This window comes from Pleurodeles waltl, chromosome 3_1 (genome assembly GCF_031143425.1).
Source record: "Pleurodeles waltl isolate 20211129_DDA chromosome 3_1, aPleWal1.hap1.20221129, whole genome shotgun sequence".
Lineage (NCBI taxonomy): Eukaryota > Metazoa > Chordata > Amphibia > Caudata > Salamandridae > Pleurodeles > Pleurodeles waltl.
Genome location: NC_090440.1, coordinates 1,961,045,050 through 1,961,072,324, shown reverse-complemented (window position 1 = coordinate 1,961,072,324; position 27,275 = coordinate 1,961,045,050). Strand labels below are relative to the sequence as shown.

Below are 27,275 nucleotides of genomic sequence, written 5' to 3'. Positions count from 1 at the left end.
ATATGAAAACATCTCCAGTAGTACTGGAGATGCAGCAGTTATACCAGGAGGTCTCCCAGTTAAACGACCCAACACCCGGTAATTCTCAAATATGTCTTCAGCAGCTTTTTGCTGAGAGGGAAGCAGCAGAATTACTAGCCCAAGCAATGTTTCCTGTGGTTATTCCCCAGACTACCACTAAACATGGCCGAACGGGCTGCTTATAATGGTGTAATCACTAAGCCCCTTCTGCCTGTTTATTGGCCCATCTCATAATCGGGGTTAGTGTGTAGGAATATAGAGCATTTCATAAAAAAGAAGCAAACAAGGATGCTTATGAGGCTTTTCAGGATACCCTCTGTAGTGTGTCCCAGTAGGGAAACCCGGAACCTAGATAAGGTCCAACTTTGAGAACCACTTGGCTCTATTCAAGTTGGCTACTATGCTATCCGTGGTAGGGGGATGTGCCTTTTGCACGGCGTGGCAGCCTAATTTACATAAGCTCAGTAATACAGAGCGCACACCAGCTGTATGTCTCGATGCAGGCCACGTGCGACCTTACTCCCATTTATTCATACCGTTGGGCCGATTCCAGCCCATGGGGTGAGTGTGGTAAACAAAGTATAGTAGAGGCCGATTGCCTCTATACTTCTCTCCCTTCTTTTACTGGACTGAAACCACAGACACAAAAACTTCATATTTGGCAAACAGTCTTGTAATCGTTGGCAGGGAGCAGGGTTGGGACGAAGGCTGTACTTAAGGCTGCTGGGCGCCTGTTCACTCAGACCTTCCTCTTCAGGACTACATCGGGGTGAAGTCGGGCCCAGCGGTCGTTGCGATCTGGGGTCACTCCGGGACAATAGCTCCTCTTCCGGTCATTGTCGTCCATTGAGCCCACTTCTGTCTCCTTATTGCCCGTATAAGCGCCTTCAGCTCCTCCTTCCCACTCCTCCACCAGGTGCTGCTCTCATGGAGCAGCCATCAGAGCGATCCGTTTAAACCACAACACATTATATGCTATATTTTTACCTCTTTGCTATACAGTGACCATGTGCCATCTATTTTGGTGACAATCCACACCTCTAGTTCATAGGGAGTTCTAAACTTCCACACCAGGTGTCGGTCCTTCATGATGACCCGGTCCCCCACTTGCAAGTCTGGACTTCGCACATGTCTTCCTAGACTCGCCTTGTCATTAGTAGTCTTCTGTCGCTCTCGAGCCTCCTCCACATTTAAGCCAGCAGTCTGCCAGCCAGCCAGTGTTGGCTGAAATGCAGTCCAGGGGGTTGACAGAACAAAAAGGCAGTTGGAGCGCAGCCAGTGGTGCTATGGGGTGTCTGACGGTAAGCTTGCAGGAACTTGTGGAAACACCATTCAGCATCCTCTCCTTGCTCCACCTCAATTTTCATAGCTCGGTTTAACTTCAGCATAAACCTCTCAACGTCTCCATTGGCCTGCAGCCAGTGCAGGGCAATTCACTGGTGCCGAATCACTAATAATGCTAGATAGTCCTGAAATTCTTGGCCTTGGAACAGAGGGCCGTTGTCACTTTGGATTTCATCAGAAAGGCCCAGCAGGGAGAAGGTTTTCTCAATTACAGGTTTCACATGTGCAAAAGCCATCGACGTCACAAGTTCTACAACTGGGAACGGAGTAAAGGAGTCGATAATTACTGCCATCAGGGAAACTACTAAAGTCCACTCTCAGTTTAGCCCATTGTTTGGTGCTCGGTTCTTCTGTTATCCATGGAGCTGGATGGGATCTCCAGCCGTAATAGTGCACGATTGGCACCTTCGTACTGTGTCGTCAACCAGGGGGTCCATCCCTGGGAACCACACCTTACTGTGCAAACAAGCCTCAGTTTTTGCCGCCCCTAGGTGACCTTCGTGGGCGAGGTCAACAATTAGATTCGAGAGACTACTGGGCACAACTGTCTTTTGCCCACGCAGAAGTAGGCCAGTTTAGCTCTCTGACAGTTCATTCCTCACTCTTCACAGCATCTGTCTTTGTCCGTTCTTCCGAAGTGAGGGTCTTGGACTCCTCGAGGAATCGTTGATATTGCCTTTTGGCCAGTGATTCCTTTACTTTCTGGATGCTGGCATCCTCCTGGGTTGCCTCTTTGACTTCCACCACGGTAAGTGCAGTTGGGCATGCCATTTGCACATTGCAGCTATACAAAACACTCCATGTTTTCTTGGTCTTCCTCCATCTTTTGGGATCTATCTTGTTGGGGTGACATGACAAGTAGTCAGCTGGGTTATTGACACCAGGGCGGTAGACGACTTGGAATTCGTAGGGCTGTAGGTGCGCAGTCCACTGTTCAATTCTTGGGGGCGCAAGACAGATGGTGCCAGCAAACAGAGAGATCAGGAGCTTATGGTCGGTGATTACTTGAAAGTCGTGACAGCACTGGTACAGTTGAAAGTGTTGACAGGCCCATCTGATGGCGAGGGCCTTCTTCTCAATTTGATCATACAGAGCCTCAGTCTCCAAGAGGGCACGGCTCGTGTAAGCCCCTGGCATCTACTCATGGCTTCAACTCCCCTGGAGTAGTACCGCTCTGAGCCCGACTGGGCTTACATCCACCACCAGTTCAGTCTTCCTCTTGGGGTGAAAGTAGGCCATGGTGGCCTTATCTAACAGTGCATCTTTGATGGACTTAAACACCCTCTCTGCTTCCGGGTCCCAGTTCCATGGCTCTCCGGACCGGGTGAGATGCCTGAGCACTTCTACCAATGTTGCCAGGTTTGTGATAAACCTCCCGCAGTAAGTGGACATCCCCATAAAGCTCTGTACCTCCAAAGGGTTTTGGAGAACAGGAGTATTGTGTATTGCCCCAGCTTTCTTGGGGTCGAACTGCAGACCTTCGCAGGAGGAGATGTAGCCGAAGAAATCCACTGAGTTCCAATACAAAGTGCACTTCTTCTTGTGCAGTGTTAGCCCTGCCTCTGACAGCCTCTGAAGTGTCACCTTGAGCCTCACATGATGGTCTTCCAGGGATTCAGAGAAAATCAAGCTGTCATTGCTCAGGTTGATGATGCCAACGAAGCTTGAAAGTGTCTTGCGGATGGTGTTTTGGAACACCTCTGCTGCCGATGAGATGCCAAAGCTGAGTATCTGGTATCGTCAGAGGCCGATGTGTGTAGAGAAGGTTGTGATGTACCCACTTTCGGGTGCCAATTCCAGCTGATGGTAGCCTGAGTTAAGCTCCCACTTTGAGAACCACTTGGCTCCATTCAAGTCGGCTATTTTGGAATAATGTGCCTTTTTCACTTTATGGCCATGTTGGGAAGCCTCAGGTCCACACAGAGTGAATGTCCAAGTTGCTTCAGGGCAATGACAAGGAATGAGACCCATGGAGTGGAGACGGTCGCCTTCTCTATCGTGTCCTGCTCTTCTAAGGCCTGTAGTTCACGTTCCACCTGTGGCTGTAGGTGAAAGGGTCCCCACTGGTGTCGTAGGGCAGTCAGCTGGACTGATGGATGGATCTATGTGCAGCTGGAACAGTTTCCCTTTTAGCTTGCCAAGCCCTGTGAAAAACTGCAGAAATTCCTTCAGCACAATGTTCACATGTGAGTGGTGCATTTGCCTCACGAAGAACACGAGCTCCAGATCCTCCGCTGTGTGGCACCCTAATACCATCCCTTTACCACCCTCCATGACTGGAACTTTGCTTTGGTCGATCTGCTTTCACTGACTACAGTCCCTTCAATCAGGCCACAGAGGGGTAAAGGCTCAGTTCCGCCATAGGTGTAGACCCTCAATCTGCTTGGAGATAACAGCAGAGGAGTAACCAGTTTCTTGAATTGTTCTGAGTCCATGACTTTCATGGATGCAACGGTATCAATGAGCGCGGTCCCCTGCTGCCACTGATTTCTACTGTGCACATGGGAGGTGGTCTTTTCTTTTGCTCCAGCCACCTGGGAAAGGAAATGAAAAAGATGTCCTCATTTTCCTCTTCTTCATCTTGGAACCCCACGGGCCGGCTGCCAGGGCAGTGTTTGTTGCACCGTTGTCGATAGATAGCTGGTGTATGGCTGCCGGTGCTCTCTTGGGTGATCTGGACACAGTCCAGGGCTTTGCACTCCGACAGACCTTTGCAAAGTGGTTGATTTTACCATATCCCAAGCATGTCTTCCCCTTTGCGGGGCGCACTCCTTGCATTTTGTGTACAAGGCCACAATTTCCACAGGTGTCGTTCCCTGGACAAGAGATACTTATGGAACGTTGGTGGGCAGGCACCGCTCATGGATGACATCTACATGTTCTTCTTTCACTGCCACTGAGTTTGACAAACTCATTGTTGGTGTGAAACTTACTAGGGTGGTGACCATGCCTTGGGCATGGCTGTTGGACAGGTCATGCGGCCTGGCAAGGATCAAGATATCGTCCAGAGGTATGCCTGGCTGCCTGAGGATAGGTTTTCAAAGCAAGTGCTAGTGACACTCTAGAATGATTTGGGCCCTGATTTCTTCATGTTGGTTGAGACCAATGCACATGCTCGCTAACTTTCGTAGCCACGCATAAAACATGTCAGTTGACTTAGTGTCTGTCTGACAGGCTTGGTGCAGTTTGAAACATTTGTAGTCCGGATTAAGTTGTAGGTCGAACTACTGGTTGAGGGCCGCAAAGGCTGCATCAAAATTATTATCATCGCCTGTGGTAGGTAGAGTCTTGAATAGTTGATACATTTCATCAGCCCCAAAGTGCATCAACAGCGACTTTATTACTGTGCCATCCGTTTCCCTTGTGGCGTGAAAGTAGTGTCACTGTCTTCCCAGCCAATTGTGCATTGCGGTGCCACCATAGCGGGGTCTGACAATTGACTGAACGGGGGCAGGGGCATGACTGAGGCATGAGTTCCTGGAGTGTGCGTAGGAGGAGCCTGGTTCCATTGTGGGGACAAGCACATGTTGAAACACTCAGGCGTCTGTGATCACTCTGTAAGTCAGGGCGCGTGGCACACTGTTCTTTCTTTTTTAGGTCGACCGGGCAAGTGCTCTGGCCTGTTGTAATCTATCTTTGGGCGTTTAACCACGCCCACCATGCACCCATCACTAACACTCGTTAATGGGTTTGCCTTTCAAAAGTCCTTTGTTATCATTGGTAAATGCTTTACATTTGTCCCTCCTTGGGGCAGTTTTGTTACCGCCTTGGCCATCGACCTTGTTACATGGATAATTGCACGTTTGCCGTTACGTTTGACTGCGAGTTAACTTCTTTTTCCTTTGTGTCTCTCCTTCGTGCTCATGCCGTCCGTGGGGCTTTGAATTGGTTTGCTTATGTCAACTGTTTTACTTTTCATTTCTAATTTATGTGGCAAGAAAAGTCCAGTTAAGAATTTACAACGCTAATTGCTCTAACTCGAGAAAACGCGAGACCCATTGCATTGCAAATGCTTGTTTTCTTTGATGCTGGCTCACCCCTTGGCGTCCACTGGGTGGATGCCGATCAGAGATTTGCCTGGGCTGTCCCCTGGGAGGTTCACCTGGTCCATTATATTATTGTTGGGGGGCTGGCAGTGCCAGGGCCTCAGAAGGCCGGAGGAGGAAACACCTCTCTCCTACACAGGGACGGTCTCCTCCGGCCAGCAGCGACAGCACCTCAGGTGAGACGCACCGATCGGCCCACAGGATCGACCTTTCAAGTGCCACCTACTTTGATGTTCACTGCCCCATGCTGTCTCACACGGGCCCAGCATCGGTCCAGACACACAGCGCCTATGGTGAAGCGCACAGGCTGGGTTGAACCGCAGGTGGGATAGCACTCTGAACAACCTCATCGCCAAATGTTGTGTGGCCCCATAGGTGCATCGGGAACCTCCGCCTGTGGCCTTATTTACAAAAGCGCAATAATGTAGGGCACTCACTAGCTTATGTCTCGGCGAAGGCCTCAAGCAACCTTGTGTGTATTTATTTATACCCTTGGGGCGAGCCCAGACCGTGGGGTAGGTGCGGTAACAAAGTATAGTAGAGGCCGAGTGGCTCCCTACACCCTCGTGGAGGATAATGCGCTTTACAAATACACACAGCAATATAATGAGGCTCAGCCGTAGCACAGGAGCATTCAGCGGTGTAGGTGGTGAAACACAATTTGTGGATATGTAGGAGTAGAGGTGTACAGGCATTTAGGGAGTAAGAGAAACAGAACTTTAATGTATGAAAGAAGGGAGGCCTTCAAAGCTATTTGTCTGCTTCAGATGCTTAGCTGTGGGTACTCACTGACCCTCGCTGCCGTAATAATAGAGCTCCCACCTACCTCAATCATTGAAGCGGGAAACTGAAAGTTGAAGCCTGTGCAGTGCCTGCACTATGCTGAAGTATTGTGCTTGCTGCAGCTTTAAACCTCCCACTTTCCTCCCCATCCTCTACGTGCCACGAGGTGGGAACAATGAGGTTTGTGACCCACCCTTTTACAAGGTGGGAGAGGGTTAAGTGACAGCCTAATTGATATGCACCCCGGGCCCCACAGGGCCATCCAGTGGGCAGTGACGCCAGTTACTGCCTCGCAGTTCTGTATTGGCCACCACAGTGCCTCCTAGTTGGATACCAATAGTTTACCTAAAGCAGGAATAAGTACAAATGCTTTTCACAGCAGCCACATGCGTCATTTAGTGTGTGTGGTGTGCACGCAAATGAAGGATTGCATTCCTTTGACGTTTTCATTAGGGTGCGCTCTTGATCAGATAAACGTGGGCCTCTTTGCCCCTTCTTTTAAACTCCTGACTACACAGAACAAGCCTAATGTAGTTAGGGCAAGGCCGCTGGGCCAGAGAGTGCACTTTGATTCAATAAGGCGCGCGGGCTGTCAGGGCTGATGCAGAGATGTCCTTCTCAGAGAATTCTCCTCAGACGATCTGATAGCTGCCCGCGGCCCCAGCTTTTGATTAAAAAGTACCAATGCAGTATCTACAATAAATATGATTTCTAGATTGTGGCAAACAGTAACAGGTTATTAGAAAAATGAAATCTTGACATGGAACTTTTATCGGAGAATCACATTCCTTCCCAGGCCTGAAGAGTGACTAATCTTGTCCTGAGACGAGTAAAATAGCGCTTGGGCGCGTGTGTGAAAACGTGTAACCTGTATATGAGCTAGAATAACCCTTATTATTTTTTATTTGTGTGTTTATTTATTACGTTTGTTCCCTTATGACAAATTTGTGGGACATAGTTTGCCAAATACCGTTATGGTGGAAATCCCTGTGACAGGGATGGCACTTTCTGCGACACACGACAAGGATGGGTGTGGCAGGGATGACAGCCCCGCTAATGGCGAGCCATTTGCAGAGGCCTAACCTGAAGAGGGTCATTTTTAGGCGATTCTCGACCCCCTCAGATTGACCATGGCTCTGAGGTGGGGGTTCACGCACCTCTAGAAGCTGAGATGTTGCATCTTAATGGGGTTGTCTCTGTTTATCTGAGCTCAGTGTGGTCTGCTAAGGTCTTCGGATGTTGGTGGGTCTGAGCAGTGCTTGAAATGGAAAAATAGAAGTGCAGGTACTCTGTATCAGGGTACCTGCTTGTTTCTGAGAAGTGCCGGTACTCTCTACTTAAAAGGATTACGTTTTTTCCCAAGAAGTGCAGGTACTCTCCCTCTCAAAATAAAAAAAAGTGCTGGTACTCAGTACCGGACCGTACCGGACCATTTAAAGCACTGAGTTTGGGGCAGTGTTGCCGTGAGGCGTGCCATAAAGTGGTTATGCAATGAAACTAGGCGGTGACCGGTTTCATGAGTCCCGATGTTTGGTTTCTTTGCACAGAAAAATAGGGTTGATCTTATTAAAATTTTACCAAGTTGTATCTGCAGCAGTATTGAATACTTTCAACTGAAAATCTGCTATTATGCCCTTTCACTTGCACAACTTAAATACAGTTGGTGCATTTCCTCACGAAAAATAACTTTTCTTCCTGTGTGCTGATGTCCGGAGATGGAAATAACGTTATTGAGGTATAGACAGGCAACAGTGTATAACAAGCATTGGCAAAGCTGATAAGTCTTGCCTTTGTGACCTACTGGATTTGTCAATTGTGTTTAGCCACACTGCACAGCACCCATTATGCTGTGCAGCATGGGTAAAGTAAAACAAACAAAAAAAGCTTTTACGTTGCTGCCTACGTTATTTTGCAGCCAAGTTCACCGTGCATGCGTGACAAAATGACGTGGACGCTTTTTTTTATTTTTTTTACAATCTGAGTCTATGGGTAACATAATACTAAACGCGCAAAATAATTTTTTAAATATATTTTTTAAAGTGTGCAGGGGAGACTGGAAGCAATGGGGGTGGTGAAGCAAATTGGGCAAAGCAACAGGGGTCGGAAGCAACAAAGGGGAGGGCGGAGGGACAAAGAAGCATCGTGGGGAGGGCGGGAGACATGGAAGCAACACGAAGGAGGACAGGGTAGATGGAAACAACGTGGAGGGAGAGCAGGTGTATGTGGATGCAGCACGGAGAAGCACATGTGTGAGACCAGCAGGAAGAGGGCACAAAGAATCACACGGGGACAGGCAGCAGCACAAAGTGGGGAGAAGTACACAAGAGAGAACGCTCGAAAACACATGCAGTGTATCAGAGTGTTTGGTCAAAAAGAAAAAAAAGAGTTCTCTGACATCGAGCACAGACACCGGACAAACACACATTAGAGGCAATGCTCCATAGGGGGTGGGACCAACACGAGATTGACGAACTGGGACACGACTAAGGAGCATTGAAAGGAGAGTGACAAGCAAGGGATCCAAGATGCTGAATATGTTGATGGTGCTGATACAGTCGATTGCTGTCTTTCTGGAGCAACCCATTGATCCACGAACATGGTGGTGAGACTTGGCCACAGCGGTCGAGGGCACTTGAAGCCCAGCCAGAAAGTAGTTGCCACTGGTCTACTGGTCACCAGTCACAGCACAAACAGTGTTTCCCTTTAACTTGGCTAGTGTCCTTCTTGGGATCAAACTGCACTTTGATGACTCTTCTGGGTACAGCCGACTAGGGTGCAACTTTTGAGTGCCAGGTTTCAGTCTTGTGGGCTGGGCTTCAGCGGCAAAAAAGCAGTTGTGGCTACCAACTTTGCCAAGGCGGTTTCTTCAGCTTTTATGACCCTGGACATGTGACAGGAACTCAGCCATTTGACTCTTGAAGTTCACTGCTTCTGTCTGAGGCTTGAGCAGGGCACCACAGGCAGTCCTCTCTCGACTGGCCCAGGAGCAGCAGGCGCAGTCCAGTCTTTAGCGCAAATTCTCTTTGCCAGGTCCAGGAAACAGCAGAGCAGTTCTTTTTCAGTCCTCTCTCCAATAAAGATCTGATTCAAGATCTGGATACCCACAACTTGCCCTAAGGGGATGTGGTGACTAATGGACATTTGGCTACCAGATCCTCTCCCTCATGTTGATGACTTCCTGCAACGTGTTCCATCTTGCTATCCCAGCGTGCAATACTCTTCCTACTCCCAAAATGACAGAATCCCTCTCTTTCTGTGGAATTTGTACCCCACCGTAGATGCATGGCTACCTGAGAAAATCACACTCACAGGAAAAACAGTTTGACAACTGTTTTCCCTCTCTAGCCCTAACACCACCCTGTCTATCAGAACACAAGAACAGCTCCTCTTGTGTGTGTCCACCATTTGCCCTTCAAAGACTGCTTCCCCTCTGAAGCTCGCCTTTTAGGCTCACACCCATTGTAGCTTCCAGCCAGGGAGAGGTTACACCTTTTCAAACTGCAGACTTGTAGTGTGTCCTTTCCTCAGAGTCGTTCACACCTCCCCCTAGAAGGGTAGAAGGCTGTCTTATAGCCAGCATCTGCAAATGGCCAATGAAAATCTTCAGCAACAAAGTGTCAACCTTCTAAAGTTGCCTTTATGAAAAGTTAGATTAAGTTCGACTTGAGTATCAAGTCAGGTTTAATGTAAAGATTCTTTTGATACCTTGAAGTATCAACTTTAGTAGTCCCATTCAGCAGTTAGCACAGCTGAGATGTCAGTGTGTTAACCTGTATTTGCAAATGGAGCTACTAGCCTTTCCACAGCAAAAATTACAATTTGAGGTTTTTACTGTTAGGACACATAAAAGTACATGTCCTACCTGTTAGTATGTAGCACCCTCCCTTAGGGCTGAATAGACCTACTTTAGAGGTGACATATATATTGAAAAAGAGGTGACTTTATCATTAGTTCAAATGCCAAAGTCAAGTTAGCAGTTTAAAACTGTTTTACCAGTCTGCAGTGGCAGGCTGGAAGACATATTTTACTTTGTCTCACTCAGGGTGGCACCATAGGTTCTGGAGCCTATGAGAGACACTTTAACGTACAGGGACCCATACATCATACCCTAGGGACTTCTAAGTAAGTTAACTTATGAAAGTTGGGTACAAGCTAATCAAACAAACACTTTTGAGGGTCAGAGCACTGGCATTGAGGTCTGGTTTGCAGGCATCAGTCACTTTCAGAGTTGAAAAAACCAGCAACATCAGTCGAAAACCTTGAATGGAATTATGCAAAAAAGGGGCATTCCCTTACATTCTCTCCCCGCAGGCGAAAGGTGATAAGTAACTAACATAAGCCCTGGTAGTTCTCATCATCTAAATGGAAGGACCTGGGAAGGCCGGCTGCTTTGGCATAGTATTTCCCAGAACTGTGCTCCACTGTGAAGCCCATACTCTGTAGGCAAATGGACCACCTCATCAGTTTGGGGTTCTCTCCTCTCATGTGCATAAGACACTTGAGAAGTCTTTGGTCAGTTTGAACTCTGATGTGATCCCCCAACAAGTAGGGACTCAGCTTCTTCAGAGACTGGACCACAGCAAAGTCTTCTCTATCAATGGCACTCCAGCTCTGCTCTCTGGGGGAGGAGTTGCCTACTAATAAAGGCAAATGTTTGCTCTTGGACCTCATCATTTTCCTGTGCCAGGACTGCCCCATTCTCATGTTCAGAAGCATTTGTCTGGACAATAAACTCTTTATTGAAATCAGGTGCCTTTAGGACAAGTGCTGAGCGTAAAGCTCTCCTTGAAGGTGTCAAATGCCTTTTGATGCTGCTCAGTAAGATAACTTTTCTGGATTGTTTCTTGAAAGTGAAGTGAGTTTTGTCAATGGTGCCATAATGGTACCATAACCTTTCACAAATCTTATATAGTACCCAGTCAGACCTAAAAATGTTCTGGCCTGGGTATGTGTCTTAGGAGCCTCCCAGGCCACAATTGTCTGGATCTTGGGTTGGAGGGGTTGTACAGGGCCTCCACCTACCTGGTGGCTCAAGTACTCAACTGAGCCTTGCTCTATCTCGCACTTACTTGCCTTGATAGTCAGTCCTGCTTTCTGCAGGGCCTGAAGCACTTCCATTAGGTGAACCAGGTGCTCCTCCCAGGCAGAACTGAATACAGCAATATCATCCAGATAGGCTGCACTATAACTTTCCAACCCTGAACAAACTCTTCACCAACTTTTGGAAAGCAGTGGTTTATTTTTTCAACCCAAAGGGTGAGTGCTATCTGCCAGTAATTTGAAGTCTGGTCAAATGTACTTAACCCAACCTGTCTATGAACTCATCGGCTGTGGGTATGAGGCGAGTATCAGTCTTAGTGACTGCATTTAGGCCTTTGTAGTCTACACAGAACCTCATCTCAGGTTGACCTTTCAAGGTTTGGCTTTGGGCTCCAGTACCACTGGGTTAGCCCATGGACTACTAGAGGACTGAATCACCCTCAACTTTAGCATCTTAGCATCCTCAGCTTTGATGCTAGCTTTGACCTGTTCTGACAACTTATAACTCTTACTTTTGACAGGCAAGCTCTTACCAGTGTCCATATCACAGGTACACCAAGTTGTTAGACATGAGGTCATTATAAACAGACCAGTAGGCTGTTGCATAAGCCTGTAACAATCGTTCTGCTGCTTACCTGTTAAAGTGGAGGTGAGGACTACTCCATCCAGTGAACCATCTTTGACCTCGATAGGCAGTAGGTAGGAGTGAGGATCACTTACTTCTTCTTCCTTTCCAGTTGTCATCATGTGCATAGTCATATCTGCTCTGTCAAGCTCGAGTTTCAGTCTGTTCACATGGATAACCCTGTGAGGGTTTCTTTGAGTGCCTAAGACAATCAAACAGGTGACCTTCCCTTTTTTACAAAACAGGGTAGATTCCAGTCCACTTGTCCAGGAGAGCCCTAGGAGCACAGGCTCTAAAACCCACACCAGCTGTCCTAGTTTGTTCTCTACCATTGAGGACTTCTGGACATACCAGTGCTTCACAAGTTCTTGTATGACCTCCAAATTCTGGTTTGCCTTCTTCATGTAGTGTGCCATCCTTGACCATAGACCAAGTACATAATCTACATTTTCTTGTTTGGGTTCTTTGGTGGGCCTTTCACATCCATTTCTCACTAAATGTAGTGCACCTCTTACAGGGTCACCAAATAATAGCCAAATGAGCTGAAGTCAACTCCTTTCTGAGTTACCACCCTGTAGGCAAACAGCAGACACGGTAGGAGAACATTTCATCTCATTCTGGGTTTCTCATGTAAACCCATAATCTTGCCTTTTGTGGTCTTGTTGATCAGACCATTTCCTTGGCGATGGTATGCAGTGGTGAGCTTCTATGTAATATCACATTCATCCCACATTGCTTTCAGATCAGCAGACATAACGTTAGCCCCTTTTTCTGAGATGACTTCTTTAGGGAAACCTATTATGGTGAATAGGCCAAGCAGGGCACTAGCAACAGCAGGAGGAGTATTTGTCCTGAGTGGAATTGAGTCTTGATACCTAGTGGCATGGTTCACTACCACTAGGTTGACCCTGTTTCCAGATACAGCTTGTGAGTCTAGTGGACCAACAATATCAATCCCCACTCTCTCAAAGGGAGTCTCATACATAGGGAGTGGTATCAGGACAACCTTTGGCTTGCCCCCCTGTCTTGCCACTGACTTGACAGGTGATAGAGGAGCGACAGAACCCCTTCACTTTCTCCCTGAGACAGGGGGGTGCAATAAAAGTGTCTGACCAACCTTTCTCAGGTTTTAGTCTCCTCCATGTGACCAGGTTAAGGAGAATTCAATGTATTGTTTGAGGACCGCCACTTTCCTGATTGCCTCTGGTTTGGGATCTTTTGCCTCACTATACTGGAATCCCTTGACCCAGTATACCTTATAGGTACCACTGACATCTCCTTGTTCTTGCATGGCAGCCAGCTGTCTCAGGGCTTCTAGACTGGAACAAGTCTTCTATCCCTCACTCAAGTCCTCTCTGGAGGGAGCTCCTTAAAGCTTCTTAAAGTTCTGCCACGTTTACCAAAGGAACAACCTTCTCTTCAGGCACCAGGCCCTTTCCTTCAGGGTCAGGATCCCTTCCTGCCCTTTCTGATGATACTAGGGACCTAGGTCATTACCCCAAACTCCACGGTCCCTTGACTTTTCCTCAAGGTCTATTGTGCTCTTGTGGGGGGACACAACCACTTAGGGAGACCCATCATTTTTGCATGAGTCTTTCTATCAACCTCTACTCAGGCAGAAAGTTCAAGATCATTTCCAAGCAGACAGTCCCCTGGGATGGCAGGAGACACAACTACCATTTTGGGTCAGTAACACTTCCCCACTCAGATTCCACCATAGCCATGGGATGTGAAGTTGTAGTTGTATCATTGCCATAGCTGAATACCTGGTGTACCTCTTGAATTATTTGGTCTGGGAAAAGCAGCTTAGGCAGACCATGCTTGTGCTAGCATCTGTTCGCCTCGATGCCTTCACTTCAACCCCATTGATTCTTGGCCACTGCCTATACTTTTTCATGCTTGGAGGCCAGTGAGCCAAGGGTTCAATTTCTATCCCATTCAGTGAAACTAAGGTGATCGGAGTGTACCACTTAAAACTCCCCGGGACAACTTCCACCTCCATCCCTACAGTGGCAATGCCCTTGGGATGATCACCAGTGGGTGACCTCTTGGTGCACACAGCACCTCCCCTCTTGTGCCCTTGCTGGTGACAGTAATCCCACATCCCAGCCTTGAAAGGGCCATTGTTCTTTCCAAGGTACCCCCTCTCCTTGAAATGGGATGGGGCTCAGGTTTCCCCCTCCTTGTCATTCTTTTGGGGCTCTTTAGAGGTCTCTTTATTTTTATCCTTGCTCCCTCCTTCTTTCCCTGAAGGGGGCATGCCCCCTTTCTTAAGAATACCTCCATGGGGCTTCTTAGGCTCCCTGTTGAGGGTCAGAGCAATGACATTGAGTTCACTATATAAATTGTCAATAATATTTGCAATGAATGCGAAACTTTTAAGTGTTACTTTATTTACTGTAAAATGTGAACATGAGTTAATTTTCCAAAATGTATTTTCCAAAAACCCTATAATCATTAGTACCAAACAAGAACATTGCTGTGAACCACTGACAAAGATTGTTATTGCCACACCTACGAGAATCATCTTTATAGATCTCATGAAGCCTCTTTAATTTAGTCCCTCTCACTATTATGATTATAGACCCTACACAGGATTGTGGCACCCGGCCCATTTACTCCATCGGTTCAATTCGGTTCAAAGGATGCAGCAACTGTTAGACAGAGGATCATTAGCATGTCCCTCCTCAATATTGAGCTAGACCCATTTGTGCTACTCTGCTCTTTATACAGTCCCAGCCACAGTCTACCACTAGAGAGCTTAGCTAAAGGGAGAAGTTGTGTTATTTTGTATTAGAAATATTAGATTCAGACCTAGACTGGGAAGCAAAAGCAGCCCTGGCAAATTTTGTCAGACCAGTCTCCAAACTACTTATAGCGAGTCAGTACAGTGAGTGAGTGTAGGAGGCTGGCCTGGCTTGAAGTGGGTACCAGAGGTACTTACACCTTGTGCCAGGTCCAGTTATCCCTTATTAGTGTAGAAGAGGTGTTTCTAGCAGCTTATAGAAGGTAGCTATGGCAAAGCAGCTTAGGCTGAACTAGGAGACATGTAAAGCTCCTACTATACCACTGGTGTCATATGCACAATATCATAAGAAAACACAATACACAGATATACTAAAAATAAATATGCCAAAAGTATCTCAGTGAGTACTCTCAGTATGAGGATAAGGTATATACACAAGATATATGTACACAAACCAAAATTAGGTAAGTAATAGCAAGAAAAGTAATGCAAGCAGTGTAAAGTTTCAGTAGATTGCAATAGGAGCACATAGGTATAGGGGCAACACAAACCATATACTCCAAAAGTGGAATGCGAACCACGAGTGGACCCCAAACCTATGTGAGCTTGTAGAGGGTCACTGAGACTGTAAGAAAACAGTGAGGGTTAGAAAAATAGCCCACCCCAAGACCCTGAAAGGTAGGTGTAAAGTGCACCTACTACCCCCAGAGAGCACAGAAGTCGTGATAGGGGGATTCTGCAGGAAGAACAAACACCAGCCATGCAACAACAGTGGATTTTACCTGAGTACCTGTAAGACAAGGGGACCAAGTCCAAGAGTCGCGACAGTGTCGAGAGTGGGCAGGAGCCCAAGAAATGCCAGCTGAGGGTGCAAGGAAGCCGCCACCTGTTGGAAGAAGCTTGGTGTTCTGCAAGAACGAAGAGGACTAGGAACTTCCCCTTTGGAGGATGGATGTCCCACCTTGTGAAGAAGCTTGCAGAAAGACCGCAAACAAGCCTTGCTAGTTGCAAGGGTCGCAGTTAGGGTTTTTGGATGCTGCTGTGGCCCATGAGGGACCAGGATGTCGCCACTTGGATGAGGAGACAGAGGGGACACCCAGCAAGTCAGGGAGCCCTCACAGAAGCAGGCAGCACCCGCAGAAGTACCTGAACAGGCACTTAGAAGAAAAGTGAACCGGAGTCCACCCGAAGTCACAAAAGGGAGTCCCACGATGCCGGAGGACAACTCAGAAGGTTGTGCACTGCAGGTTAGAGTGTCGGGACCCAGGCTTGGCTGTGCACGAAGGAAATCCTGGAAGAGTGCACAGGAGCCAGAGCAGCTGCAAATCACATGGTACCCAGCAATGCAGTCTAGCGTGGGGAGGCAAGGACTTACCTCCACCAAACGTGGACTGAAAAGTCACTAGACTGTGGGAGTCACTTGGACAGAGTTGCTGAGTTCCAGGGACCACGCTCATCGTGCTGAGAGGGGACCCAGAGGACCAGTGATGCAGTCTTTTGGTGCCTGCGGTTGCAGGAGGAAGATTCCGTCGACCCACGGGAGATTTCTTCAGAGCTCCTGGTGCAGAGAGGAGGCAGGCTACCCCCAGAGCATGCACCACCTGGAAACAGTCGAGAAAGCCGGCAGGATGAAGCGATACAAGGTTGCTAGTAGTCGTCTTGCTACTTTGTTGCGGTTTTGCAGGCGTCCTGAGCAGTCAGCAGTCGATCCTTTGGCAGAAGGTGAAGAGGGAGATGCAGAGGAACTCTGGTGAGCTCTTGCATTCGTTATCTGGGGAGATCCCCAAAGCAGAGACCCTAAATAGCCAGAAAAGGAGGTTTGGCTACCTAGGAAGGAGGATTGGCTACCAAGAGAGGTAAGAGCCTATCAGAAGGAGCCTCTGACGTCACCTGCTGGCACTGGCCACTCAGAGCAGTCCAGTGTGCCACAGACACCTCTGTTTCCAAGATGGCAGAGGTCTGGGACACACTGGAGGAGCTCTGGGCACCTCCCCTGGGAGGTGCAGGTCAGGGGAGTGGTCACTCCCCTTTCCTTTGTCCAGTTTAACGCCAGAGCAGGGCTGGGGGATCCCTGAAGCGGTGTAGACTGGCTTATTCAGAGATGGGCACCATCTGTGTCCATCAAAGCATTTCCAGAGGCTGGGGGAGGCTACTCCTCCCCAGCCTTCACACCTATTTCCAAAGGGAGAGGGTGTTACGCCCTCTCTCAGAGGAAGTCCTTTGTTCTGCCTTCCTGGGCCAGGGCTGCCTGGACCCCAGGAGGGCAGAAACCTGTCTGAGGGGTTGGCAGCAGCAGCAGCTGCAGCTGCAGTGGAGACCCCGGAAAGGCAGTTTGGCAGTACCCAGGTTCTGTGCTAGAGACCCGGGGGATCATAGAATTGTCCCCCCAATGCCAGAATGGCATTGGAGTGACAATTCTATGATCTTAGACATGTTACATGGCCATGTTCGGAGTTACCATTGTGACGCTGTACATAGGTAGTGACCTATGTACAGTGCACGCATGTAATGGTGTCCCCGCACTCACAAAGTCCGGGGAATTAGCCCTGAACGATGTGGGGGCACCTTGGCTAGTGCCAGGGTGTCCTCACACTAAGTAACTTTGCACCCAACCTTCACCAGGTGAAGGTTAGACATATAGGTGACTTATAAGTTACTTAAGTGCAGTGGTAAATGGCTGTGAAATAACGTGGACGTTATTTCACTCAGGCTGCACTGGCAGGCCTGTGTAAGAATTGTCAGAGCTCCCTATGGGTGGCAAAAGAAATGCTGCAGCCCATAGGGATCTCCTGGAACCCCAATACCCTGGGTACCTCAGTACCATATACTAGGGAATTATATGGGTGTACCAGTATGCCAATGTGAATTGGTAAATTTAGTCACTAGCCTGTTAGTGACAAATTTGGAAAGCAGAGAGAGCATAACCACTGAGGTTCTGGTTAGCAGAGCCTCAGTGAGACAGTTAGGCATCACACAGGGAACACATACAGGGCACATACTTATGAGCACTGGGGCCCTGCCTGGCAGGGTCCCAGTGACACATAGACTAAAACAACATATATAAAGTGAAATATGGGGGTAACATGCCAGGCAAGATGGTACTTTCCTACAGTGAGCCTGGGCACCGGAGGTTGAGGGGAGGCTTTATCCCCAATAATTTTTAGGAATTTTTTTTTCATATGGTGCATTTTACAACACTGTTTTCCTTATAGAAGCTTGTCCAGTCATTAAATGGATGTATGGAGATTGGAGACATGGCTTCATGGCTCAATGAATAAATAGTTGGATATGATGAATAGGTGGATTCATTAATTTAAGAATGGATGACAATGTATAAAGACTTTTAGCTCTGTGGATCAAATTATCTCAATGCACTGAGCAAGGGTATGTGCTCTGGTTTTCATTTCAGCTTCTGCATTAAAAGGTCACCATCCCCAAACACTACTACCACCAATCCTTATGAAACATGCAATAGTCCAGATACATTCAACACAAGGGAATGATTTAGAGGCTCAAAGAATTAGTCACAAAGTATAAAGCGTGGATCTAAACTGAGACCTGAATTGCAGAACATGAAACCAGGACTTCTCATTAATCCAGATTTCCACTTGTGTGATCCTAGACCTTAGTGGGCTGCCTACAGGACCTCTATATGTGGGGTGGGGGCAATCAAAAACTAGCTCTTCAAAAAACAACAATTTGATTTGAGAATTTCTTTGGGCCAGGTGTGTAAAGAAATGGGAAGTTTCATTTGTTTGCCCTTTCGAGAGCCATTTCCATAATTCCAATCAATGAAAAGGCTGATATCTTCCACATTATTGAACATCTGTGTACACAACAATCAGAATTATATTAATTTTGTCTTCTTTTTGCATGTATGGTTGTCTGCCTAACTCAGTTCATTTGGTTGAAATTTAGGCAGGAGGAGCTGAGGTTGCAGAAGCTTCTGGAAGACACCAGGGAGACATTGTTAGTACAGAAGAGTCAAATGGAAGAACAGCTTTCCCAGGTTCGGTGTGGATCAATAAATAGTTGCAAATATTGTTTACATCACCCTTTAACCTACTGCTTTTATTTTTTTTTATTTTTCTTTAGAATTGTTTTGTAAAGCACATGCACAACCCTTGCAGGTTTCAGAGCGTTGTGCATCTCATAAATGTTGCATCTCAAGTTACACATTATAGTACAGTGTAAAGATCATATATTGAATTAACGTATATGTGTTCAGGATTTTCCATTAAGATACATTATCAACATAATATAAATAATGTGTTTTCATTTGCAGTACAGTATAACATTATTTACATGCCGTATGTATAGTGTATTGAGGGTTCTCCAACGTTTTATGTAGTGAGAGCTACTTCTGATCAGTGAAAATCATCGTGGGCCAAGCAACTTGCGCATTATTACCAGACACTCCCATGGTCAGCTTCATTGACTTTAAGCCTAATATCCATAGAGCCAGATACTATAGTTTGAACAAAATACTTTGACCAGGGGCACTAGGATAGGGCTACCATGTGTGTCACTGAGAGTGTGGCCTATGGGAATGTATGAACACGTGCATATAAATGGGATATATGTCTATGGGTGTATAAGAGCCTGCGTTGTATGTACTTGTGGCACAGGACATACCTTTTGCCATGTGTGGCACCGCTACATGTATAACATAAATATACAACTATTTTTTTTAAATAGGAGAAATTTAAAGTGCAGAAAAATATTCAGCAAAAACGTTCATAGTATGTAACTTTTCTGCACTTTAAAATTCTCCCACTTGAAAAAATGGCTGTATTTTTCAGTTATATATATATGACTCCATGTCTACATGCTGCTTGGCGCAAGATGCCTGCTGTGTCTAAATACGTATCTTTGAAATGGGAGAAAATTAAACTGAAGAGATAAATTTATGTTGATATGAATTCCATAAAACTCATCCTTTACATTTTCTCCCATTTCAAAGTGTTGCTTTTACAAACAGTAAGCATCTTGTACTCAGTGGCCTGTCTACACTGTGCCAAAATTGAAAAAAAAAAAAATGGGAGAAATGTTTAGTGCAGAAACATATTCTGCAAAAACATTCACAATATGCGACTTTTCTGTACTTTAACTTTCTCCCACTTAATAAAATGGCTGTATTTTTCTGTTATATATATGACTTCGTGTCTACCAGCTGCTTGGAACAAGATGTCTGCTGTGTGTAAATACATAACTTTGAAATGGGAGAAAATTAAACTGAAGAGATAAATTTATGTTTATATGAATACCATAAAATGAATCCTTTACATTTTCTCCCATTTCAAAGTGTTGCATTTACAAACATCAGGCATCTTGCTCAGTGGCCTGTATGTACAACACCAAAATTATAAAAGAACAATAAAGCCTTTGTTTTAATAGGGGAAATTTAAAGTAAAGAAACATGTTTCATAAAATATTAAGATGTAATTGGCTTGATTGAAAGTGAAGAAAAACATTAAGACTCAATGTTTCATAGAAATATTTTTCTTCACTTTAAATTTCTCCTATTTAAAAAATGATTGTATTTTTCAGTTATAAATATGGCACAGTGTCTACTGGCCACTGGGAGAAAGATGTCTGCTGGTTGTAAATGTGACATTTTGAAATGGGAGAAAATAAAAATGAATAGTTAACTTAATCATTAAGTTAACTTTTCTTTTTAATTTCCTCCCATTTAAAACCATGCAGAAACCTCATGTTTTTGCTATAATGTTGAGTTAACAATATCTTTTACTTAGGAGTTAAATACCACAGTGCTGCAATTTTCTTCACATCTATGCCCCACATGGGTCATAAATTGTATTCAGACATGAATCTGACTCAAGCACTTCTCATTATCAGGCCTCGCTATCTGCAGTGTGATGATACTAATGCAAAATAAACACAAGCTACCCTTTAGTTCAAAAGGAAAACATGACCCTGTACTTATTGAATAATGAACTCAAGGATTTGAGCTACTCTGAAGGCGTCTGTAGCTTGTGATCAACAGGTTGGAGACATCTGGTGCATTCCTAGTATAGTTAAGTACATGTTTTAAATTATAGTACAACATAATATTATTTACATAGAATCATGTTTAAAAGGTTTGGAGTTTTCATATGACCAAAGCATCCAATAAACAGGAAAAAATAAAATAGTGCTCAGAGAACTATTCATGGTGAGGAAAAACAATTTGAAAGACACCACATCAACATCAAATGGCCTCTCTGTGCACTTATTTATGTTAGCCCTGACTAAATAAGGTGTTTTCTGCCTTCTAAAGACCGACACTCCCAACAGCAGAAACAAAAGCATTATGCTTCCTTACTTTCTTCAGGGACTTAAGGAATGCCTCTTTTTTCGCATAATCACTCACGAATCTTTGGACTGATGCTACTGGTTTTTCGACTCTGTAATTGCACTGAGGCCTGCCAAACAGGCCTATGGACCAGAGGTCTGACCCTTAAAAGGGGGCTAGTTAGTTGGTTTTACCCGCAATTGACATAAATTAACTTAGTTATAACTCCCTAGTGTAGGAGGTTGTCTAAATGTATGGTGTACACCTATGGTGTGGCACTCTATACTGAGTCCAGGCAACCTTTAGTGATAGTGTTGTGGTGCCTAGATAACCAAAGCTCTCTAGGGGTAGCTGTGGAGAGCAGCTCAGGCTTATGAGGGAGGAGAGTAAAGTACTTACAATACCATAGTAGTCAGTCAGTGATGTTTATCCAAGAAATAACTGCACCAAATGTTAAAAAAATAAAGTATTCTTTATTATAACATTAGTTCTATCCTAACATTGGTATATCACCATGTGGCGATATCTACACACGAAAAATATACTTATTAACAAACAGGAAAAGCATAGAAATACATGGGAACCTATGGGGGTGCAAACCATATACTAAGAAAGCGGTATAAAAATGAAGGTGTCCAATGAAGGTAAGTGGATTAGCATCCCAGGGGCTGGGGAAGTACGGAATTACCCAAGTTAAGTAATAGGAATTCCCCAGGCCGGGTGTCCCATAGGATAACAGTGGACCGTCGCAGTTGGAACTTTCAAGATTCAAGACCTTTAGCAGAAGACCCTGAGGAAACCAGTTGGCACAAAGAAAGTTCGATAGTACCCCCACTGATGGATACCCAGGAAAGTAGAGTACCTACACCAGAGAACCCAGGTTCATAGGAGTGAAGTGACGTCAGAAACCTTCATTGGAGTCAGTGGGAGCCTTGTTTACCCAGCTGCTGTCGCAACCCATGGACCAAGTCCGTGAAACCCAAAGACGGATTCCAGACAGAAAGAATCTAGAAAAGAAAGGGACAGAGTCCAGACCACTCGGAGATGTCCAGGTGGTGCAGGTAGGCAATGCCGACCCTTTTTGGGGAGAAGTTCCTACAGGTCGGTGATGGAAGGAGTACAGCTGCGGAGCCCAGGTGATGCAGGAAGATCCTTGGAGTCACCCACAAGCTGTCTCACTTCAGTCGCCGGATTGTTGAGGGGTCATTGGTCAGCATAACCACCAACAAGCATTGGCAAAAGCAGGAAGAAGCTGCAGGGAAGGTGCAGGATTTTGGGTACCAGCAAGGTCCAAATGACTCGACCCTTGGAGGGGAGTCAAGACCGGCCCTCAACAAGCAGGAAAGCCAGAAATCATTGGTGCCCCCATGAGGACCCACTGGCAGCAGGCAAAGGGAGTCGCAGAGAGGCCTCAGCAGCACAACAAAGAAGGAGTCCCACGCCACAGGAGTTGCAGGAAGGCCCCTGTTTTTGGAGTTGCAAGGTGCTGGAGGGCGCGGTTTCTTGGAGCTTGAAGATCCTTGGAAGGAAGAGTCAACAGGGCTTGGCAACAGCAATAGACGCGGTGCACAGGGGTTCCATCCCAGTGGCCACAGCAAGGGCCTAACGTCTCCCAAGTAGCTCAGAAGACAAGTTGGACCAGTAGAGGGCCATAGAACCACCACCTGTGTTGTAGAGCCTTTCGATGTTAGGGGGACAGCAGGATCCACCAGCCGGTCTTTGTCGTCGAGGTGCCTGCGGATGCAGAGGGGTGACTCCTTCACTCCAAGGAAAATTCCTTCTTGCTTCCTGATGCAGAGTCCTCGTGACCCTGGAGGATGCACAGCCATGGATGTTGCAGAAATCTTGCAGGAGCTGGAGAAACAATGGTGCAGTGGGAGCCCTCCCAACTGGATACAGTCTTGTTTCAGTTCCTTAGGCAGACCAGCAGCTGTTCTGGAGGCCAGGTTGCAGAAAGTGTCTTGCAGAGAGTTCCTTGTAGGGTCATGCTCAACAAATCTAGGGTCCCGCCCTTAGGGGAGCCCTTAAGTAACCCAGAAAGGGGGTTGGACACTGTCTGCGGTGACCCATCTATCGGAACGTGTCGGGGACATCACCCACCTAGCTGGCCTAACCAGTCAGGTGCTCCCAGGTGCCTCTGCCCATCTTGTTTCCAAGATGGCAGAATGAAGCGGCCACCTGGTAGAGCTCTGTGCACATCCCTAGGGGAGGAGCTGTACAGGGAGGTGGTCACTCCCCTGTCCTTTGTGTGGTTTCACACCAGAGCGGGAAACGGGGTTTCCTGCACTGGTGCAAACCAGTTTATGCAAGGAGTACATCAAATGTGCCCTTCAAATCAGTGTGGTCGTGCTGAGAGGCCACCCCACCCCACCCCAGCCCAGAGACACCCATTTCAAAGGGAGAGGTGGTCACACCTCTTCCCTACAGGAAATCCTTCGTTTTGCCTTCCCCTGCATGAGTTAGGTTAATCAGCAGGAGGGCAGAACAGTGTCTTGGGTCAGCAGCAGCATTGGCTGGCATGCAGATCCTCCTCTAAGGAACCCCCAGAGTACATGGCATCATGCAACTGACACTGGAATCAGTGTAGTTGAATGATTCCAACATGTTGGATACCAGACATGCCTTGTGTTGACCAGTGTCCACTACATTCCTCAAAATGGCTTCCCCGCACTTACAAAGACCAGGGAATGGAGTCTGGGTTTTGTATGGGCAACTCTGCTTGTGCAGGGGTGCACTCACACTCAGGACCATGCACCCTGCCCTTGGGTTGAAGGGCCTACCATAGGTGTCACTTACAATGCCCAAGTGCAGTGACCGCGATATATTAGGGGAGCCTTATATCTAAAGTTAAAGGTGCATGCACCATTTCACGCTTGCTGCAAGGTCAGGCCTGCATACACAGTTTGCATGGGCTTCAATGGGTGGCATAAGATATGCTGCAGCCCATGAGAGACCCCGCGTGTGCCATTGCCCTGGGTACCTAAGTACCATATACTAGCAACTTACATGGGTGCACCAGTATGCCAATTTTGGGGTGTAAAAGTTACCATACAACCAAATTTAGAGGCGAGAGCACTGACACTGGGGTCCTGAGTAACAGGATCCCAGTGTACTACAGTTTAAACAACCTGACACCAGGCACAAAGTGGGGGTATCTATGCTAGAAAGATGCTACTTTCCTACACCTAGTATATTATACGAGGAGTACTAAGAGCCTATAAGTTTAAAGTCCCTCATGGACTGCAGTACTTATTGTGCCACCACGAGTGTGACAAAGCAAAGCATGACTCCCATTCCACCGTTGCAGACTGGCAGAGCAGTTGTAAACTTCTAACTCAACTTTTCCATTTAAAACAATTGCAAAGCTCTGACCTTCCTTTTTAGTATTCATAAATCACCCCTAAGGTACACCTATTGAGCCTTAATGGCAGGGTGTGTTATATTAAAAACAAGGACTTGTGTTTCATTGACTTTACATGTCCTGACAGTAAAAACTTTGCACTGTCATTTTTACAGTGGAAAGGCTAGTAGCCCCACTGACGAGTATTGAGTTACACGTTGACAACTCAGCAGTGCTGATTTCCAAATGGGGCTAATAACCAGCTGCCCCATGTACCTCCTGTTTTTTTTCTGTCTGACAAACAAGTTGTAATTCTGGGGACAGGATTACTTTAGTCCCCAAAGAAGTTTCAATGAAGTGTAATGAAGGGCAGGGTGCCATCTGCATCACTGCGTTTAGGCTTGGATGGAGGTTGAGTGAGCTTGTGGTGTAGTATGGGACCGGAGGATGGCAGGGACAGCGAGAGGTGTTTGCTTCCAGAATCTTTGCAGCATGGAATGCTTGGTGTATAGTGAGGGAGAGAGCCCTCCCTTCGGCCTGCAGTGTGTTGCAGCTTTTTCCCTGAGCAATGGTTGATTGTGAAAAATCTGTAGTCTTGCATCATGTCATCACAGTGAGCAATTGTAATGGGAAGTGACAGTTTCTTGGCAATATTTGCATTGATTCCAAGGATTTCATGTCCTGTTTTTTCATTGACTATGGCAGGAAGAAAGTTAACAAAGGCAGTAAAATATCAGAGAATTGCAATACAATGAATGTTAATCTTAAAAATGGCTAAAGCTAGTTTTGCATTGACATGTCCAAGCTTTGATTTTTTGGGAGGGAAAAAGGTAAATCAAAGGAAAGTATAGACCAGTTTTCTGATGAAGGAGAAGACAGAGACTGCAAGGGAGGTTCTAGCTGCTCTTCTTCTTTGCATGATCCTGACTATTCTGGGATTATTTCAACCAGTGATATCTAGGAGATAATATAGGAAACAGACAAAGCCTTGAATTCAGAAACATCAAAAAACACCAAAACACCACAGTTCTGGAGGAGAATAGGCTTTGAATGACTCTTGGTCCTCTTCATCTGGTCAAGCAGAGACCAGATTCACTTCCTGTTGGAAGTATATCAGAAGTAGGAGTGAACCTAGTCATTAAATCATATAAGAGAGAACCTTGGTTTTCCAGACCTGTCAACAAAAAATGATTCTCAGGGTCTTTTTCAGAAGTATGCATAGACCTTCAAACTTGCTTCTTCCTCTTCATGGGAACATAAGAGCCTCAGTTCTGCAAAGTGGCATGATTTGGATCATTTGGAAGAGGCAGAGGAAGTATTACCTCTTTCCATTAGGATTGATTCAATTCTGGCTACCCTGGTTGCCTTGCATCTTTAATTCTTGCTCTGAGTCAATGGGCAAGAGAATAGAGAATGCCATAAAGAAATCCGATCTAGTCTTATGAAGATAACAATCACTGCTCAATCCTTAGTTAAGGATTTGAACACCTGTCTAAAACTATGCCAGTTAATTCAGATGGAGCAACAAGCATATTTCCTATCCGATATTACCTGTGATGCTATATGAGCTATTTGTTTAGCTTCTGTTCCTGCTGTGTTGGCAGACACTACATTTGGATGAGAAACTACAGAAGAGAAGCAGAATTAAAATCTGTTGTGTTAGAGATTGCCTTTCTGGCCAACAAGGTCTTTGTTAAACAATTGGATTGTATGGTCACCAAGGCTTTCAAAGATAGAAATCATACTAGTTCCTCCTCAACTATTCAAGCCAGGACTTCAGCAGTGCAACCGCCACTAAAATGCTGGTGTTATGCCGAGTTGCAATACAGATGGCGATATTACGGCTACCGACGGGCCAGAGCTGCTCACCTCTGGCCCAGCGGTACGACCGTGCTGGTGGTACGGGCGACATTTCGGCAGTTTGACTTTGGCCAAACTGCTGAAGTCGTAATATGGCAGTATAGTCGTAATGAGGGCCTCAGTGTCTCAAGACTTCGACCAGAGAGTGACGATGCTGCAAGTTGTCTGGGAGGTACTGAATTGGTGGCTGAAACCATGCCATCTGAGGAAGGAAGTTATTCTAAGTCTCCCAGTTTTGACGGTGCTGGCCATGTCAGTGGGCGTGGCTGGGGCGCATTTATTGAGGATTAAACTCTTCTTGGTAGATGGTCACGTTAGTAAATGAAGCACTCCTACTAAATGAAGGGAGTTGGAGGTGATTAGTCTTGCTGTCCTTCACTTTGCTCTGACTCTAGCAGTAAAGACACTTCTGATCAGGATGGAGAACATGGCAGCTAAGACTTATGTAAACAGACAGAGGGAAACTTGATTCCAGTCTCTGTGTAACAATGCTATTGCCATTTTCCTGTGGGCAGAAATAGGTTTTGTATCCTTATATGCAGTTCAAATTCAGAGGTACAAAACGTTTTAGCCGACAATCTCAGCAGATAGTTTCCTTCTTGTCAAGATTATTGTCTAAAGATAATTATGGTCCTTTGTCAGAAGTGTAGTTTGCAGGCATTAGATGTGTTTGCAAGAGAAAAAAAATCCTCTACTTCAGAGAGTTTGTTCAAGAGTTGAGGAAGCTGGATCTTGGGGAGTAGATGTTCAGTCTTATCCATGGTCTCAGGATATTCATTATGACTTTCCTTTTCCCCTACAGGGAGTGCAGAATTATTAGGAAAATGAGTATTTTGACCACATCATCCTCTTTATGCATGTTGTCTTACTCCAAGCTGTATAGGCTCGAAAGCCTACTACCAATTAAGCATATTAGGTGATGTGCATCTCTGTAATGAGAAGGGGTGTGGTCTAATGACATCAACACCCTATATCAGGTGTGCATAATTATTAGGCAACTTCCTTTCCTTTGGCAAAATGGGTCAAAAGAAGGACTTGACAGGCTCAGAAAAGTAAAAAATAGTGAGATATCTTGCAGAGGGATGCAGCACTCTTAAAATTGCAAAGCTTCTGAAGCGTGATCATCGAACAATCAAGCATTTCATTCAAAATAGTCAACAGGGTCGCAAGAAGCG

The 27,275-nt window shown here is 46.1% G+C and overlaps 1 protein-coding gene across 1 annotated transcript in view; it reads left to right on the top strand.

The window, feature by feature from the left end:
• Positions 1 to 27,275, top strand: part of LOC138285854 (uncharacterized) — a 492,092-nt gene that overhangs the window by 410,348 nt on the left and 54,469 nt on the right. Inside the window, exon 13 of the mRNA XM_069226328.1 lies at positions 18,524 to 18,614. Coding sequence (XP_069082429.1) covers positions 18,524 to 18,614 — 91 coding nt within the window. The remainder of the gene's footprint in view (positions 1 to 18,523; positions 18,615 to 27,275) is intronic.